The sequence below is a fragment of the Xenopus tropicalis genome, chromosome 3 (assembly GCF_000004195.4).
Source record: "Xenopus tropicalis strain Nigerian chromosome 3, UCB_Xtro_10.0, whole genome shotgun sequence".
NCBI classification, from domain to species: Eukaryota; Metazoa; Chordata; class Amphibia; order Anura; family Pipidae; genus Xenopus; species Xenopus tropicalis.
In genome coordinates this window covers 153,004,345-153,024,455 of record NC_030679.2, presented here as the reverse complement: position 1 = coordinate 153,024,455, position 20,111 = coordinate 153,004,345, and the positions used below count along the sequence as shown (strand labels likewise).

Genomic DNA, 20,111 nt, shown 5'->3' with positions numbered 1-20,111 from the left:
GTCTACTCATTACATTCTTCATTTTATCCAGACAATGAATGAGAAGAACCAGACGTGGGTTAGTGTGAGATTTTGGTTGTGGTCCTTTTTCTTCCTAAATGAGAATCACCTACCAACAAACCCTGATATTGTCTGATGATCTGCTCAGTTGTGTTTGGAATCTGGGTGTATTATAGTCCTTTGTTGACCTGTTACATGGTTAACTCTTGTGGGCAGTTTCCCTACACAATGAATGAGAAGAACCAGACGTGGGTCAGTGAGATTTTGGTTGTGGTCCTTTTTCATCCTAAATGAGAATCACCTGATATCGTCTGATGATCTGCTCAGTTGTGTTTGGAATCTGAGTGTATTATAGTCCTTTGTTGACCTGTTACAGGGTTAACTCTTGTGGGCAGTTTCCCCTACACAATGAATGAGAAGAACCAGACGTGGGTCAGTGAGATTGTTCTCTTGGGATTTCAGAATCTCCACAACTTCAAGGTTCCCCTGTTCTCTCTGTTCCTTCTGATTTACATTCTGACAGTTTGGGAGAACGTCCTCATCATAGTGTTGGTGGCCTTCAGCCGGAACCTCCACTCCCCCATGTACTTCTTTCTCCAGCAGTTGTCCCTCTCCGATCTGCTGCAGACTGCAACTGTTGTACCGATCCTGCTCCAGACTGTAATTAATAACGGATTCGCAATGTCCCTTATTGGCTGTATTTCTCAGCTTTACTTTTTTGCCTACTCTGAAACATTTCAGTCATTCCTACTAGCAGTAATGGCCTATGACAGATACGTGGCCATCTGCATCCCCCTGAGATACACTTCTATCATGTCACACAGGGTTTGTGTACAAGTCATTCTTACATCATGGGGAATTAGTCTTTGCTCTACATTGGTAACTGTGAATCTGATAGGAAGCCTACAGTTCTGTGAGAATAAAACCATAGACCATTATTTCTGTGATGTGGATCCTCTTCTACAAATGTCCTGCTCAGATACCTTCTTTGTTCAAATAGACATTATTTTACTTTCTATCCCAGTGATTATTTGCCCCTTTATACTCATCACTGTATCATATATGTGTATTGCCCATGCAATCCTAAAGATAGTGTCCCATACCGGGAGGCAAAAAGCCTTCTCCACCTGCAGCTCCCACTTGGCCGTGGTCTCCATGTTTTATGGGACTCTCATTGCAATTTATTTAGCTGCTCCCAGTAAACAATCACTGGCCATTATCAAATCTCTATCTTTGATATACACTGTAGTGATTCCATGGCTCAACCCACTAATTTACAGCTTGAGAAGTACAGATATAAAAGAAGCCTTTAAAAATTATTTGAATAAATATCCACTTTGTTTATAAGAAGGTTACAGAGATATAGAAATGTTGGGGTAACAGTCACCCTGCTATAGTTCCAGGGGTACCCAGGGCACAAATAAGCACTCACCCCAAATCCCCCCCTAACTGGCCTTCAGGCTGGGCCCCCTTAGCCCATAACAAGGTTACAGATATATAGAAACATTGGGGTAACAGTCACCCCGCTATAGTTCCAGGTGTACCCAGGGCACAAATACCCACTCACCCCAAATCCCCCCTAACTGGCCTTCAGGCTGGGCCCCCTTAGCCCATAACAAGGTTACAGATATATAGAAACATTGGGGTAATAGTCACCCCGCTATAGTTCCAGGGGTACCCAGGGCACAAATAAGCACTCACCCCAAATCCCCCCTAACTGGCCTTCAGGCTGGGCCCCCTTAGCCCATAACAAGGTTACAGATATATAGAAACATTGGGGTAACAGTCACCCCGCTATAGTTCCAGGGGTACCCAGGGCACAAATAAGCACTCACCCCAAATCCCCCCCTAACTGGCCTTCAGGCTGGGCCCCCTTAGCCCATAACAAGGTTACAGATATATAGAAACATTGGGGTAACAGTCACCCCACTATAGTTCCAGGGGTACCCAGGGCACAAATAAGCACTCACCCCAAATCCCCCCCTAACTGGCCTTTAGGCTGGGCCCCCTTAGCCCATAACAAGGTTACGGATATATAGAAACATTGGGGTAACAGTCACCCCGCTATAGTTCCAGGGGTACCCAGGGCACAAATAAGCACTCACCCCAAATCCCCCCCTAACTGGCCTTCAGGCTGGGCCCCCTTAGCCCATAACAAGGTTACAGATATATAGAAACATTGGGGTAACAGTCACCCCGCTATAGTTCCAGGGGTACCCAGGGCACAAATAAGCACTCACCCCAAATCCCCCCCTAACTGGCCTTCAGGCTGGGCCCCCTTAGCCCATAACAAGGTTACAGATATATAGAAACATTGGGGTAACAGTCACCCCGCTATAGTTCCAGGGGTACCCAGGGCACAAATAAGCACTCACCCCAAATCCCCCCCTAACTGGCCTTCAGCCAACTCACTTACTCCAGTACGATATTAATTTAGGACAGTTCCACCATGTATGAATGTGGGATCCTTGTTTGTCACGATTTTTCCGACACAGTTAAGTTGTAGTTTGAGGGTAGATCTTCTATAATCTAGTTTGGACAACAACATTAGTTTCATACTGGTTTCCATTAGTCTACACAGGATTTAGAGGTAGTTTAAATCAGTTGAAATGAGTCTATTGCAGTGGTTCTCAACCTTTCTAATTCCATTATCCTTTAATACAGTTCCTCATGTTTTGGTGACCGCCAACCATAGAAGAGTGGTGTATTGGTTCCTAAGACCATCGGAAATACCCCCAAAGGGTTCCTGACCCACAGGTTGAGAACCACTGGTCTACTTGGTCAATTGAAGAGTGTCTATTAGCCAAGCTGATATAGGGAGTCAGGAGGAGTATTGGAGGCATCATGTAAGATTTTGTAATAATGAGACATTTTTGCCCCATGAAGAACTTTTGTTGAAGTTCTGTCAAGGTTTTACGTTTACCGTGCATGTTGTGTTTGCACTGAGTCGCCGGCTGAAGGTTGGATACAAACGCTGAACTGGGTAAATGCCACTTTGTAAGAAGATCTTCAAATGAGGGTAGACTTTGGTTTTCAAAAATATTGGCCAACAGCATTACTCCAGCCTGTATCCATAAGGGAGGGTTCAAATTAGGTATAAGGTCCTTTAGAGCCACAAATGGTAATTTAGGGTGTAAGCCATGTTAGAATGAGTCAACGGGCATAAAATAGTCCCAAACGTTGGCTTTTGCTTGAGTAGTAGGAAATAGTAATGTGTTTTAGGCAGAAGTCTCCATGTAGCTCTCTGTGTAATAGAGTTATTATGTCAATATGTTTCCTTCTTGTTGAACCCACTGGGGTTGATCCACTGTGGAAGAAATGAACTAAACAAAATTCAAATGAGTGGCTTGATTGTATTCTTGAAAGTTCAGTGAGCCGAGGCCCCTTGGAACTAGGGATGAGCCAATCTGTTCTGTTTCTATTTTGCAGAAAAATGTGCAAAACTGCTAAAAAAATTCATAAAACGGCCCTAAATTCGCAAGATGTGCCTACTGTGCCACGTGTTTGCCCCAACCTCGCCTTGTTTGACTCCAGCGCACACATTTTTCATGGCAATTTTTTGCAACAGTTTCACCGAAACAATTCGCTCATCACAAGTTGTAACTTGTTTTTGGTAAGAACTGTATTCAAGGTTCTAGGTCTATTAGATATATATATACAGCCCTTTGGAGTAAGAGGGAAAATTTGTTGGCAAAAAACACAACAAATATTGTGTATTTAAATCCTTGGGTTTCCTTATAGCAAAGTTAGGATCTAGAAGGCGTGTCCCAAGTTAAAAGAATGCGTAAATCGCCTTCTTAATTTTTGAATTTACCAACGTTTCAGTTTTTTTCACAATTCGGGTTTTATTGCGCTAAAAAAAATTTGAATTCAAATTATGGTTCAAAAACTCTGGTATTTATTAAGTGCTAAAAACACAAAAAGCTTGTGAGTTTCTATAGACATCAATGGTAGTGATGAGCAATTTTTTTTTTCGCAGACATGGATTGGCAGCGAATTTCCGCATTTCGCCATTGGTGAATTGCTTTGTGTAACTTCCATGAAAATGTGGAAAAATTTGCGGAAAAAAAAGTAGGCGTGAGCAACAAAAAAGACATGGACGACAAAAAAAAATTGTGCGACAAATGCGTTTCACAAATTTTCCACCGGTTCGCAAATTTTTCGCCCTTTCACGAATTTCCTTGCTGTTTCGCGAAAAAAATTCATGAAACGGCGAAAAATTTCGGACAGATTTGCTCATCACTAATCAATGGGAGTTGGGCAAAGTCAGGCCGTATTTTCCAATGCAAATTTTTCAAATTTTTGAGTTTGTAAACTCAAAAAATTTGAGGTATTTGAGTTTTTTATTCAAACAAGTTTTCCTTATTGATAAAAAATCGAGAATTTGATATGCGAGTGAGTGTCACTCGCAAATAATTCTGCTCTAAACCCAGTAATAAAACATAAATATCATTATCATTAGTATCATTCTTCCCTAGATTATCAATTATTTCTAGATAATACTTTATGTCTTTTAGTGGCCCATTTTCTAAACTGGAACCCAAAGCTTTAGTCTGATGAGTAAACATTTCAATGCTAGAACCTAACCAATGGGCCGTAAGGTTTGCTACCCAGCGCATGTAAAATACAAAACATTCACGCCTGAACTGTAGGTGGGGCACGGGGAGTGAGATACCCCTGTATGGTGAGGAACGTCATGAATATTCTCTGTATAGAAACAAATTCACTAATTATACTGTAGCTTGAACCCCATCACTTTGGGCAGATTTGCAAAAAAACATAGTTCTAACAAACAAATCTGGAGTATTTTGGATAGTAAGGTGTGATTGGCCAGGGTGGGTAAGATAGTGAGCCAATCAGGACATAACAGTCTCTCAGACACCAAAAAACAGAAAATAAGGTCCATCTTATCAATTTGTTCAGATACAAAACAATCCTGGGGCAAATTTACTAAATGGCAAGTTTTTTCTCTTTAATTCACAAAAGGTTACTCGTTTTTGCACTTTGAGTCATTTTTGCATTAATGAGAAGCAGCGGAGATCATTTCTCCCCGGCAACATAAAAATGCCTCCATTTTAAAAACCAGTAAAAGTTGGTGAGAACAAATAAAACCAATGGACAATGTTGAAAAGATGGAGACACAGAAAAAAAACGTTTTATCTGAGGAAATACCCTCCTCGTTTGCAAGGAATTCTGGGATGGAAGCCCAACTTTTCCAGCCAAAAAAACATTGTCTAGGAATCTCTGACTCTGGTTGCACATGTTTCCTATGGAAATATATTACGTCTCACACAAGCCAAGACTGAGTATTCAAGGGAGCCTTTGAGAAACTGTAACCACCCCAAACTCCTTCTTGACTTTGTAGGGGACTGATAATTTAGGAACCCTTGATGTTTTTGTAGAGTTGTAGAAGGTTAGGTAGAACGTTAGGTTGCAGTTAGGAGGAAAAACTGTTTCCTGATCCTGTGTTACAGTATGCGCCTCTCAGTTCCATTACTGGCCAGGAGGGGTCATTGTTCTATTGTATAAAAGGCAAAAGCTAACAGGGTTTTCTTTCTTCTTGTATGCCACCTGGGCAGAAAGGTTGAAGAAGAGTGGAGGTAGGCAGAAGAGTGCCCAAGAGAGCTGGTAGTGAGGGCATCTATTCATAGCTCTAGGAGTAAGAGTCATTCTTTTGTGAGCTGATTCTCCTATGAGGAAAGGAGGATTAAAGTCCTACACTCAGGATTAGGGACTTGAGTGTACAGGTTTAGGGGTAGAACTTTATTCCAAGTTACCTCACAACTGTTTGTACTTGAATAAAGCTAATGTATTGGGTTCTAGTGCAGTAGGTCCATAAAAAAACAGACTCTACAGAGGTCCTCATTGTCCTCATTGATGAAGAACACAAGGTATAAGAGTGAGGTCGAGACATTTCCACAGGACCATCTTGTACCCAAACATAAATATCAATATTAACCCAACTACAAATAAAACTAAAACAAAGAATTATTTTGCGTGGGATTAAAAGTGTCTTTTACCAGATCATGCGAAAGGATCAGGCACCAGTTTGTAACCAATATGATCATTCGGTCATTATATACTGGGAGCAACTTCACTAATTGGTCAATTCTCCAACCTTGAATTTAGCAAAATGATACAAAAATATCACAAATGTATTTGGCACAAATTATTATCCCATTTTTATTTTATTTTCTAGTTGTGGGCGGTCCTTTAAAAACAGCCAATCCCTAGTTTCTTTGTATTGGGTGGGGAAAGTCACAGAGCTATAAATGTTTTTTTTCTAGTACTGATGTTTTTGAGTAACCCATTGGCTCCGGCAGCGACGGTTATAATGGAAAATAATATCTGAGAATTTTTTCTATAATTTTTATTTGTTTTTAAACATACATTTCTCATTGCAAGAAAATCTTTTTCACATTATCTACGACTAGTGATGGGCGAAATGTTTCGCCAGGCATGGATTTGCGGCGAATTTCTGTGTTTCACCATTGTCGGATTGTTTCGTGAAATGGATGAAAAAATTTGCCGCGGAAAAATTCACCACACGTCCAAAAATTGTCGCCGGCGTCAAAAAAGAATAGTCGCGGGCATCAAAAGAATAGTCGTGCGACAAAATAATAGCCGCGGGTGACAAAATAATAGCCGTGCGACAAAATAATAGCCGCGGGTGACAAAATAATAGCCGTGCGTCAAAATAATAGCAGTGCGACAAAATCATAGCCGCGGGCGACAAAATAATAGCCGTGCGACAAAATAATAGCCGCGGGCGACAAAATAATAGCCACGGGTGACAAAATAATAGCGGCGGGTGACAAAATAATAGCCACGGGTGACAAAATAATAGCGGCGGGTGACAAAATAATAGCCGCGGGCGACAAAATAATAGCCACGGGTGACAAAATAATAGCGGCGGGTGACAAAATAATAGCCACGGGTTACAAAATAATAGCCACGGGTGACAAAATAATAGCCGCGGGCGACAAAATAATAGCCACGGGTGACAAAATAATAGCGGCGGATGACAAAATAATAGCCACGGGTGACAAAATAATAGCGGCGGGTGACAAAAGAATAGTCGTGGGTGCCAAATTTTTTTTGCCGCACGACATTTTTGCCGTTTTGCTAATTTTTCGCCGTTTTGCTTCGCCGACAAATTCGCGAATCTTTCGAAAGATCCGCAAAACGGCGAAAAATTAGCAAAACGGCAAAAATGTCGTGCGGCAACATCACTATTCATAGGGAAACTCCTTCTTGAATTAAGAGAAACCTGTGTCTCTTGGAATCACCAATTCCGATTCCAAATCATTGGGAACTTCTTTTATTATTGTACAGTGTTTGGGGCAAATTGTTATTTTCCCGTTTCATCAATTACAATTCAAAAATGAGTATTTGCAGTGTGGGGTATTTAGTAACATTACTCAGAAACCCAGAGACTCAGTATATTCCCACCCCCATATGGGAAACATATCTCCTATGTCTTGGCTGTGTCTCCACCAAGGGCTTGATGTTCCAGGGTATATTTCTGATATTTTTGAGGGGGTCGGGTACCAATTATATAGAGTTTTGTAGTTGTTCTCCTGGTGCATAATGAATTGAGTCAATTTGCCCCAGGGACTGGACCGATTGCCATCTTGGAGTCAGGAAGGAATTTTTTCCCCCTCTGAGGCAAATTAGAGAGGGATCTGATGGGGTTTTCGCCTTCCTCTGGACCAACTGGCAGTTAGGCAGGTTATACATACATACCTCCCAACATTTGAAAAATGAAAAGAGGGCCAAAAAGATTTGGCACGCAGCGCAGCAATTTTTTGGACCACGCCCACCTTTGTGGCCACGCCCCAATTAACACACCCCATTTTTTTCTAAAAATACTCCTTTTATATAGTTGAAATGGCGGGATCAGACGCAAATGTGCTATACCCTCATACTGTATTACCTAAGGAAAACAATATAGCAACTCCTACATATAAAATACAAATATAGAGAGAAGGCAGTCAGTTATAAGTGAGTTATAACTATGTACCAGATTTGCCCCCATACACAGTTCCCCCAATGGCCCAATAGACAGTACCCCCCATACACAGTGCCCCCAATGGCCCAATAGACAGTACCCCCATACACAGTGCCCCCATACACAGTGTCCCCAATGGCCCAATAGACAATACCCCCCATACACAGTGCCCCCAATGGCCAAATAGACAGTACCCCCCATACACAGTGCCCCCATACACAGTACCCTTCATACACAGTGCACCTCTACACAGAGCCCTTCATACACAGTACCCCCATACACAGTGCCCCCCAATACACAGTAGCCTTCATACACAGTACCCTTCATACAGTGCCCACCAATACACAGTGCCCCAAATACACAGTACCCTTCATACAGTGCCCCCAATACACAGTGCCCCCCATACACAGTACCCTTCATAGACAGTGCCCCCATGCACAGTACCCTTCATAGACAGTATAACCCATACACAGTACCCTTCATAGACAGTATCCCCCATACACAGTACCCTTCATAGACAGTATCCCCCATACACAGTACCCTTCATAGACAGTATCCCCCATACACAGTACCCTTCATAGACAGTATCCCCCATACACAGAGCCCCCCCCCCAATACATGCTCCTACTTCTTCGGTTCCTCTCCTTATGCGGCTCCATGTGTGGTGGTGCCAGGCTATTTTATAAGGTTGTGCCCCATGTGTACGTGTGACGTCATTACGCACGGGGCGCAACCTTATAAAAGGGCCTGGCACCGCCGCACATTGAGCCGCATAAGGAGAGGAACCGCGCAAGGAGCAGGTGTGCCCGGCTCCAGCCGGTGCATCCCACTATCATGGATCGTTCCACAAATGTCCCATATTTCCGTAGTGTATTACGGAAATGTGGGACATTCATGGAACGATCCGGGACAGCGGGATGTGCTATAAAAAGCAGGACAGTTGGGGGGTATGTATATAGGCATTATGGTTGAACGTGATGGGTGTACATCTTTTTTCAACCTAACTTACTATGTTACTACTATGTAATTGTTATTTTCTGAAGATCGCTGTTTGCCATTAATTTACAGAAACATTTCTCTATATTTCTAAATTGAATTCTTCTCTGGGACGTGCAGTGATTTGGGTTGGTCAATATTGTATAATTACGTAGGTCTTAATGAACCTTTTCCTCCACTGTTGTAAGCTTTGTAATTAATAAAAGTTTCAAGATTGGAGTCGTGACCATTGCCGGTAAGTTCATGAGAAGGTTCTTGTCAATTTTTCCATTTGGCTTAAGTGTCACATTTGGCAAAAATGGTTTCAGTAAAGTTGTGTCTATTTCTGACCATCTTTTTCCGGGGTTGTGAGGCAAATAAATCTGTTTGATTTGGTACATTGACTATATAATCATTATTACGTTTATTATTTGGTCTCTAAAAACTTTGTTTTTTTTCAAAGAAATTGTTTAAATACGTTTGTAACAAATAGTAATGTTAAAATCTGATGAATCAAAACATCGCTTGTTATTTACCCAATTTCTATAATTATCCAGAATTAATTACCCCAAACCCCTGAGTCTCCGGGAGATTCCCCAGTAGGTTTCCCAGCTGTGGGGGTTACTGGTTGATAAAAGGAGATCTGTTCCGCTCTTCCCTGCCCAGTCAGTACCTGGTGCCGCTCAGGTCAGTGTAATGTTAGAAGAACAGTTTATTCATTATGTGCCTGTTGGTTATATCACAATTACCCCTCCTGTAATATAGACATTTCATTTGGTAACAGGGGGTTTATTACTTATATTTATCTTTCAGGAAACATTTCTTCTATCTTGGGTTGAAGGAACAAGAGAACATCTGCTGGGCCTTCCCAAGGATCTCTTCAAAATGGTGAGTAGAATATTCCAAGAACATCTCTTCCTGATTTGATTGGAAAGAAATGGTTGGGATTGTGTTAGCAAAATGGCAGGAGAAATGCAGAGCAGGTTACACATTGGGAGAAGCTCATGGGGGCATCTTCCTATGGTTCCACAGTATCTGGGGCGGTTCTGGTAGGGGCAAATCAGTAGAATATTCCCCCAAGAACATCTTTCCTGTAAAGTGATTTCAATGGAACTTTGAATTGTTCAAATAACTGCTGTTCCATAGAATGGTACCGGGACAAGAGACTGGAGAAGACATGGGAATATGTGGTTTAACTATCTAAGTCAATAATTTGTATATACTTGCAAAACTTTTCATCACCTTGATCATTTCTCTCATTTTATCAAAATACAAATCCCACCCTGGCAGAGTGTGTCTGTGATACTCAGTTTGGCCACGTTGGTCGGATGACACTAGTGCTCAGATCTCAAACACAGGGACCCAGGTTCTCAGTTGGATTGAGTTAAGCCATTCGCCTTTTTATTCTTCAGCCTCCTGTGTTGCTTTATTGTTCCTTGGGTTTGGGATCATCTACTTTCTTCCAAGATAAACATTATTTAGCCCTGCCGGAAACAGATACTCTTGAAATATTTCCCAGGATTTGGCACCATCCATTGTTCCTTCTAGTGGCCCAGTGCCTGCTGGAGAAAACACTAGTTACGTAAGTAACCTTGGCTGGGCCTGGGGGCAGGTTGTGCAACCAGACCCCTATCCAGACACCTCTTCAAATCTACCCAATGGCCCAGAGGGGGTGCGGGCCTGGGTGCAGTTTCACCCCCATAACCCTAGCTCTTACACCACTGAAAAGCAACCCCACAGTATGATTTTGCCACCACTATACTTTACTGTAGGTGTTGGTCAGCCTGGTCCTGCATAGCACTGCCCTGTACTCAGTAGAACCAGGTCAAAAGAAGCTTGGAGTTTGCCAACAAGTTGGGTATTTTTGGTTGTGTCTTCCAATGATCAACTTTCTGGCCAAAGCAGTGTTTGAGTTTGAGAATACGGCCTGACTTTGCCCAGGGCAACTCCCGTTGGCTTCTATAGACTTCTATAAGCTTTTAGATGGCACATTCTTACATTCCAGTTTTCGGGTTTTTTGCACTTAATCAATACCAGACATTCGAGATATCGAACCACAAGTGCAAACACAGTTTCCCAGCACTGAACAAGTCTGTCCCTTTATCCCCATGTCTGATTCCTGTGCCATATAATGACGGGAAAATGCCATCATTATCTCTATATGTAAGGTACCAGCAAGGGGCCTGACACAGGGAATCAGCATTCTCATTGGTCACTTCTCTTGCATCTGTAATTAAGATTTTGATCAGCAGACTTCTCATTGGTCAAATGTTTTCTATGTGTAATTGAAGGGCACCTATCAGTTCATCAGCTGGAATTTTCATTTACTCTCTTCTCTTTGGAAGCGTTGGCCTCCATGTGAGGATTTATATTAATAGCCCTAAGAAATCTGTAGAAGTGATTTTTTTTCCCTCTAAGCTGGTCATACACTAAAACAGGGAACCCCAAATCTGTGACCAAAGAGTTGGGGAGCAACACAATCACAAGAAAAAGTTCCTGGGGGGCAAAAAAGGGCTGTAATCAGCTATTTGGTAGCCCCTGTGTGGATTGGCAGCCTATAGGAGGCTCTGCTTGGCAGGACATCTGGTTTTTATGCCCCCAAGCCAGAAATTCAAAAATAACTGCCTGGTTTGGGGCCAATTGGAGCAACTTCCAAGGGGTTGGGGATCAACATGTTGCCCCCGAGCCACTGGTTGGGTCCCACTGCCCTAAAAGATCTGCTATTTTTTTTAGGTCTCCAAGTACCGTATATACTTGAGTATAAGCCGACCCAAATATAAGCCGAGGTACCTAATTTTACCTAAGAAAACTAGAAAAACTTATTGACTCGAGTATAAGCCTAGGGTGGGAAATGCAGCAGCTACTGCTAAGTTTCAATAATCAAATAAATAATAAAAGAACACTCAGCGTGACCCCCTGTGAACTCTTCATAAATACATCATGTTGGCAGCTGCAGATTTTATAACATACATTTGTGCTGGATCTTTTTGAGCTAGATAGATGATAGATCATTTCAGATTTCAGTAATAATATTATAATATTTCAGCCAAAGAAGCAGATTTGGCTGTTTATAGCCACCATAAGATGTTTCCAATAAATGTTTTTACCAGGTTTACATATAAATATAAAAGATAAAGCAGCTGAAATAAACATAACTTATTCAAGTACTCTCTTAGCAGTTAGTACTTGTAGCTGCTTATAAAATAAGTTTGTAGCTAATTGTAAAATAACACAATATAATTAATAAGTAGTACAATGGCATTGTAATTCAGCAAACATATCTAAATAGAATGATCAGCTTTACAGCAGGCTTACAAGCAACCACTAGTATTGTAGTTTAGTTCATTATCAGGGTGATTAAATAGACAGTAACAAAGGCATGGCGTGCCCATTAGGGAAGGCTTTGCCAGGGACTGAGCCAATACCGGAGCAGCAGCTTCCTTGTAAGGGGAACTTCATTCTCCTCGGTTATTTCCCAGCCTTACCTCCCCTTTAGCGGCCTGACCCTTCTCTTCTGATGCTTTGGTTCCTGTACCGGCACCGCGTCCTGCGGGACGGCTGCTGTTTGGTTCCTCTACTGGCGCCGGGACATCTGCAGTTTTGGTTCCTCTACCGACATCAAACGGTACGGCTGCTGCTTTTGATTTCTCTACTGGCGCCGGGACATCTGCAGCTTTGGTTCCTCTACCGGCGCCAAGCGGTACGGCTGCTGCTATCACTCCTGTACCGGCGACGCGTCCTACGGGAAGGCTGCATACGCACACGCATGACGTTCTCAAGCGAGCGAGCCACCAAGTTCATGGGGGGGGGTGCGCACTGAATGCCAGGCAGCCAGGCAGCCGGGCAACGTATATTCACTCGAGTATAAGCCGAGCTTGAGTTTTTAAGCACTTTTTTGTGCTGAAAAACTCGGCTTATACTCGAGTATATACGGTAATGGTCGCCAATATATGTCCACCATGAGGTAGGTGATACCAGGCGGATCTGATCATTTGTCCCTTCCCATATGTAAACAGGAAAGTAGTAACTTGTAATTCTGCATAGAAACAGCACAACTAGGAAGTGGTAAGGGATAAGACCATAGGGGATGGTTAACCCGATGGGTCCCTATATTAGTTAAGGCAATAAGGCACCATTAGGAAGTAGCACTAAGTACAGTTAGCAAATTCAACCACATGAAATAATTGAAAACAATGGAAAATAACAGAGAACGATAACAAACTGAACCATAAGAATATGGCTCCCCTGTACCCACAAACCACTCTCACTGATGAAAAGAATTTGGAGAAAAAGTGCCAGATGTTCCACAGCAGCTTTGGCCACCAATGATGCTAAATATTCCTTCTAGAACTAAGTGAGTAAACCAGTTTCATTAAAATGCTCTTTTGCCTTTGAGTATTTCTCCACAATACATTGTACCTTCAGGAAATGTCCATGAAGAACCAGACGTGGGTCAGTGAGATTGTCCTCTTGGGATTTCAGAATCTCCACAACTTCAAGGTTCCCCTGTTCTCTCTGTTCCTTCTGATTTACATTCTGACAGTTTGGGAGAACATCCTCATCATAGTGTTGGTGGCCTTCAGCCGGAACCTCCACTCCCCCATGTACTTCTTTCTCCAGCAACTGTCACTTTCTGATCTACTGGAGTCTTCGAATACTGCCCCCACCCTGCTCCTAACTATACTGAGTGATGGTACCACCATGCCCCTTGTTGGCTGTATCACTCAACTGTATTTCGTTGCCTACTTAGTAACTTTTCAGTCGCTCCTTCTAGCAGTAATGTCCTATGACAGATATGTGGCCATCTGCATCCCCCTGAGATACACTTCTATAATGTCCCACAAATTTTGTATAAAAATGGTCCTTGTGTCTTGGATAATTACTATTTGCTCTACATTGATACTCGTAAATCTGATAGGGACCCTGAAGTTCTGTGAACAGAAGAACATTAATCATTTTTTCTGTGATCTGGATCCTCTTCTACAAATTTCATGCTCAGACACCTTCTTTGTGAAAATAGAAGCTACTTTAATGGCTATCCCCGTGGTTGTTTGCCCCTTTATACTCATCTGTGGATCATATATGCGCATTGCCCATGCAATCCTAAAGATAGTGTCCCATACCGGGAGGCAAAAAGCCTTCTCCACCTGCAGCTCCCACTTGGCCGTGGTCTCCATGTATTATGGGGCTCTCATTGCTATTTACTTGGCTCCATCCAAAAAGGAAACCGAGACCATAAGCAAAGTCCTCTCTCTGTTCTACACGGTAGTGATCCCTTTGGTTAATCCGGTTATTTACAGCTTGAGAAGCAAAGACATCAAAGAAGCTTTTAAAAGGTTTAAAATGTTCTAGAATTAATATAGAGATTCCTTTCGGCACTTTCCTCACAGTCAGGGAAGTATTAATAGATGGAATAAAGGTCAAAGTTAGGGAATTGCTATTTTATTTCCAAGTCACAGACCCCCAGCCAAGTTCTCGCTCAGTTCTAAGCTGTAGAGATTCCTTTGGTTATAACAGGACCGTTATTAAAAAATATCTTATAAAAATATCAATGGAAAGTTGGATATTTCTATGATTAATCTGTTATTACATCAAATTGGATTCAATCAGTTTGGTCTGTTTGAAAAAATATTATTGTTGTTTTATTAAACCTATTTTGCCAAGAAATCTAATGACCTTGTCCTGTGTCTTCAACTATTTTGGGCAAAGCTCTCTGTTTTCCTACAATGGGGGTCCTTAGATACCGACTCTCCCACTGTATAAACTGAGGAAGAAATATTAAAGGGGACAATCTATGACATGAAATTATCATCAAGAAAATGTCAAAACTTTCCTCCATTAAACATGTTGGTTGTACCGTTGCCCCAGTCAACATTTCAGTAATTTAAATCCAACTTAACCCTGATGCCAGGAAAAACTGTCTGTCTGCTACAAACTGCCAAGTTGCAATGCTTTCCTAAAAATTTGAAAAATCACTTCAAAGCTATTCTACAGCATCTTATCTCCTACAGGTCATAAGGTAACCAGATTAAAACCCCTAAATATGAACCCCAGGGGCCCTATGAACAATATGATACCCAATATGTATAGGTTTAGCTAAGTATGTGGCATGTAGGGGCCCCAAAATGAAAATACACCATATGATCTATCATTTCTGTCATTTCAGCTCCTGCAAAATCAACACATTGACCTCATTTTATGTGGGATAAAGCTACAAAAAAGTGCACTCACCCAAAAAATCCATAAAGTGTCAGTAAGAACACATTTCCCTGAATCCAAAATGGGTAACCAACCCATGTCTTTCTACTCTAAAGCATCCTAAATATGAATGTCAGGGGTCCAGAACAGTTTGATGCCCAATGTGCACGTTCATCAGAGTACATGGCACTTAGATACCCCAATACCTTGTGCATAACTGTTTTCATGGCTTCCCTTTACCTAATTCAGAAGCACATGGACAGATTTATATTCAGTAAAAGCTGCAAAACAGTAAGGTGGCCTGTGAAAAACAAATATTTTTTGGAAAGTACACATTCCGACAAATCCAAAAAGGGTAAATGTTATTTTCTACACCAAACTATGAGCAGAGTTTTCCTACAGGAAGAGGTTTTGATGGCAATTTTGAAAATCGTCTAAAAATGTTGCAATTTGCCTCATTTATCTCGCACAATTTCTTACATACAGTGGCGCATCACCCCAAATAGGAACACCAAAGGTCTACTGAGCAGTTTTATGCCCAATATGCATAAATATACCAAAGTATGAGATATGTACGGACCCCAAATGAAAATGGTGCATATGGATTTTTCTCATCTGCCAAATCAGTTTCAGCAAAAAGAATCCCATGACTGTGTATGACATGTCGTAAGACCCCCTAACTGTACAGAGAACCCCAGAAAACCGTATATTTTTGGAAATTACACATTCTGATGAATTCAAAACAGGTAAAGATGCCTTTCTACACCAAAGAACCAAACTGCAAAGCTACACTAAAACAACATAATAAGCAACAATGAAAATATAAAACTGCAAAAAAAAAAATTACAAAAATCAAATACAATTAGACAAAACAATGAAATAGCAAAATAACTGATTTTTCTGTGTGGTGTCACGGTCGGCACCCTAAACCAGAACTCGGCTCGGCTTCACCAGTAGTGTGACCGCCTTTGGCTTCGGGAGGAGCCCTCAGCTACTCAGATGCCACCTGGACTTAACGAGGGGAACAAGGCGAGGAGTTCTGGCAAGCAAAGGGGCACGACTGTAGTTAAAGTCAGTTAGGCCAAAGATCACGGTACAAATAGGATTAGGCAAGTTCGTAGTCAGGCAGGCTGGGTCGAGGCAGGCAGAAATCAAGGAACGTCAGACAGGCAAGGGTCAAACCGAATAATCAAACAGCAGGATCAGGTGGAAATCAGGGTCAATGTACAAGCCGGAGTCAGGATACGGATAGCAGAATAGTCGGGAACAGGCCGGGTCAAAACCACAGGAAAACACTAGCAGGGTACAGGAACTAACGCACAAGGCTCAGAAAAGGCACCAGGAATCAATCTTATCACAGGCAACGAAAAAGTGGCAAAAGTCCCTTTAAATCCTTTTGAATTTCGCGCCATTGCGCGCTGACACCAGCGCGCATGCACCTTAATATGCGGAAGTGCGCGCGCACTTAGGAGGAAGCCGGCGCAGGGAGACTCTTCTTGTTACATTACCCCCCTCTCTAGGGGGGGCCACTGGACCCCCAGGCTTCTCAGGAAACCTTGAATGAAATTGCTTCCTGAGGCGATCAGCCTTGATGTCATCAACTGAGACCCAAGAGTTCCCCTCAGGACCGAAGTCTTTCCACCTGGTAAGATATTGTAACTTACCTCTCACCAGGCAGAAGTCGACGAACTCCTGGATCTCGTACTCAGGCTGACCTTCAACCAACACCGGGGGAGGAACGGACAGACGAGTATTAGAAGCAGGTTTTAGAAGAGAAACGTGAAAGGTATTAGCAATCTTGAAATTAGGAGGTAACTGAAGATGGGTTAACTATTGCAATGATGGGATATGGACCAATGAACCTGGGACCCAGTTTGGGAGAGGGAACCTTCAACTTAATATTTTTGGTTGACAACCACACTAAATCCCCTACCTTGTACTGGGGTGCTTCCCGGCGGGACTTGTTAGCAGCTTTTTCCTGGGCTAGGGAAGCTGCAGACAATGAATCATGAACTGAAGACCAAATTTCCGAAAATTTCAAAACAGAAGAATTGGCAGAGGGCACAGAGGAATTAGATCCAGAAAAAGAAAATGCTTTGGGGTGCAAGCCATAAACAACCCTCCCTGAGGAGGAATGGGTAACATTATTGTACGCAAATTCTGCCCAGGGAAGCAGTTCGGACCATGTGGACTGGTTACCGGATACATAGCATCTGAGATACTGCTCCAGGGACTGGTTCATTCTTTCAGTTTGACTGTTAGTTTGGGGGTGATAGGCAGAGGAAAAAGATAACCCAAATCACTGTCTTACCCTGAGAAGGGGGTAACTCCACAATAAAATCCATAGAGATGTGTGACTATGGCTTCATTGGGATGGGTAAGGGATTTAACAGACCTTGGGGTCGATGATGAGATGACTTAGACCTTTGGCAAATGGGACAGGAGCTGACAAAAGTTTTAGCATCCTGCTTGAAGGAAGGCCACCAAACATGACGGGACAACAAAGAAATGGTTTTTGCAATACCTGGATGACCTGCCATTTTAGAATCATGAACCTCTCTTAATACTTGTTCCCTAAGCTCCTCAGGAACAAACCATTTACCTGATGGGGTTTCAGCAGGAGCAGAAGATTGTAAAGGGGACAATAAGGAAGAGAGGTCCAAACTCCCCGGGAATGATGGGAATGCACTCACTAGAGTCGGAGGAAACAGAATCGAAACTTCTAGAGAGTGCATCTGCCTTGGTATTCTTTGAACCAGGCCTAAAGGTTAATGAAAAATTAAACCTTGAAAAGAATAAGGCCCACCTGGCTTGCCTTGGGTTCAGGCGCTTAGCAGACTCAATATAAAGTAAATTTTTATGGTCAGTATAGACCGTCACCAGATGCTTAGCATCTTCTAGAAGATGGCGCCATTCCTCGAAGGCCAATTTGACAGCCAACAATTCCCTATGTCGTAATTTACCTCTGCGGGTAAAAACTTTTTAGAAAAAAAGGCACAGGGATGCATTTTGTTGGTTATCGGGTGCCTTTGAGAAAGGATTGCCCCAGCTCCCACCTCAGAGGCATCTACCTCTACAATGAAAGGGAGTGCAGAATCGGGGTATTTAAGGATTGGGGCAGAACTGAATTCTTTTTTGAGGGTTTCAAAGGCTTGTACCGCCTCAGGAGACCACAAGCTGGGATCAGCGCCCTTCTTAGTTAGATTTGTGATGGGGGCTACAATAAGAGAAAAAATCTTAATAAATTGACGATAATAATTAGCAAAACCAAGAAACCTTTGTACAGCACGTAATGAGAGAGGTTGTGCCCAATCCAGGACAGCTTTCACCTTGCCTGGATCCATTTCTAGACCCTTGCTGGTAATGATAAATCCCAAAAACTGGACAGAAGAGACTTCAAAGGTACATTTCTCTAGTTTCACATACAGATTATTCTCTCTTAGTCTCTTTAAGACTTCACAACCATGATTACGATGTTCAATTAAATTAGAAGAGAAAATAAGAATATCGTCAAGGTAGACCACTACGAATACCCCTAGCAGGTCATGAAAAATATCATTGACAAATTCTTGAAAAACTGCGGGGGCGTTACTAAATATTTGTAGTGACCGTCCCTGGTGTTAAAAGCAGTTTTCCACTCATCCCCCTCTCTAATACGAATGAGATTGTATGCACCTCTAAGATCAAACTTGGTATAGACTTTGGCGCCTTTAACCTGATCAAATAGCTCGGAAATCAGAGGAACGGGGTAGCGGTTTTTAATAGTGACTTTGTTTAAACCTCTGTAGTCGATACAAGGATGGAGACCACCATCCTTCTTACCCACAAAGAAAAACCCTGCACCTGCAGGAGAACTAGAGGGTCGAATAAACCCCTTTCGAGGTTTTCTTGGATATATTCCCTCATAGACTGGGATTCAGGTAGGAAAAGCGGATATGTATGACCACGAGGGGGAGAGGAACCTGGAACCAGATCAATGGGACAGTCATACTGTCTGTGTGGAGGTAGGGTTTCGGCAGCTCTTTTAGAAAAAACATCGGCATAAGCCGAATAGGCTGCAGGTAAACCCTCTAGTGAGGTGGTTGCTATAGCTGGAGGAATACATACACCCCTACAACTAGAACCCCACTGAGAAACCTCCCCTGTAACCAAATTAATCTGGGGGTTATGAGCCTGAAGCCAAGGTAATCCCAAAATGAGGGGAGAAGAGGCACCTTCAATAAGGAAAAGGGCAATCTCCTCACTATGAAAATCATTCACACATAGGGATAAGAAGACAGTTTTCTTATTTACCACCGCTAAAATTTTCATGGGGACATCCAGAGGGACCACGGGAATGCCATGCTTGGCTGCAAACGTGGCATCCATGAAATTACCCTCTGCCCCAGAGTCCACGAAAGCGGACAAGTTAACGGATCCCGTAGGCCAGGTCAGTTTGACTGGTAACTGAACCTTGGAGGCAAATTGGGGAGAGGATACGCCTGCACCCAAATGAAGCTCCCCCTCTTCATTTAGGCTGAGGCATTTCCCGGCCTCTTAGTACACTGTTTAAGAAAATGACCCTTACCCCCACAATAAATACACAGACCCAGGGTCCGCCTGTGTGTTTTTTCCTCAGGAGAAAGATGAAAAAGGCCAAGTTGCATAAGCTCCTCCTGAGGTGGGGACACAGAGGAAACAGAAGACTTAACATTGGTCACTAAGTCAGGTTTCACATAAGTATCCCCAGAGAAATTAGTATGCCCCCTCTCACTGCTTCTTTCCCTTTGTCTCCTATCAATCTGGATGGCAAGGGACATGAGGTCATCCAGACTAGACGACAAGGGGTAATTCACCAAGCTATCCTTAATAGAATCGGATAACCTGATACGGAACTGACTGCGCAGGGCCGCACTGTTCCAACCAGTTTCTACTGCCCACCGGCGGA

General features: G+C 42.6%; 2 protein-coding genes across 2 annotated transcripts; both read left to right on the top strand.

The window, feature by feature from the left end:
- Positions 1 to 408: 408 nt before the first annotated feature.
- Positions 409 to 1,347, top strand: LOC108646265 (olfactory receptor 1468-like). Its single transcript, XM_018092739.2, has one exon. The coding sequence runs from the start codon at positions 409 to 411 to the stop codon at positions 1,345 to 1,347; it is 939 nt and encodes a 312-aa protein (XP_017948228.2).
- Positions 1,348 to 13,413: 12,066 nt separating this feature from the next.
- Positions 13,414 to 14,338, top strand: LOC105945564 (olfactory receptor 1468-like). Its single transcript, XM_018092738.2, has one exon. It carries the CDS (start codon positions 13,415 to 13,417, stop codon positions 14,336 to 14,338), a length of 924 nt encoding a protein of 307 aa, XP_017948227.1. The 5' UTR covers position 13,414.
- The last annotated feature ends 5,773 nt before the right edge of the window (positions 14,339 to 20,111 follow it).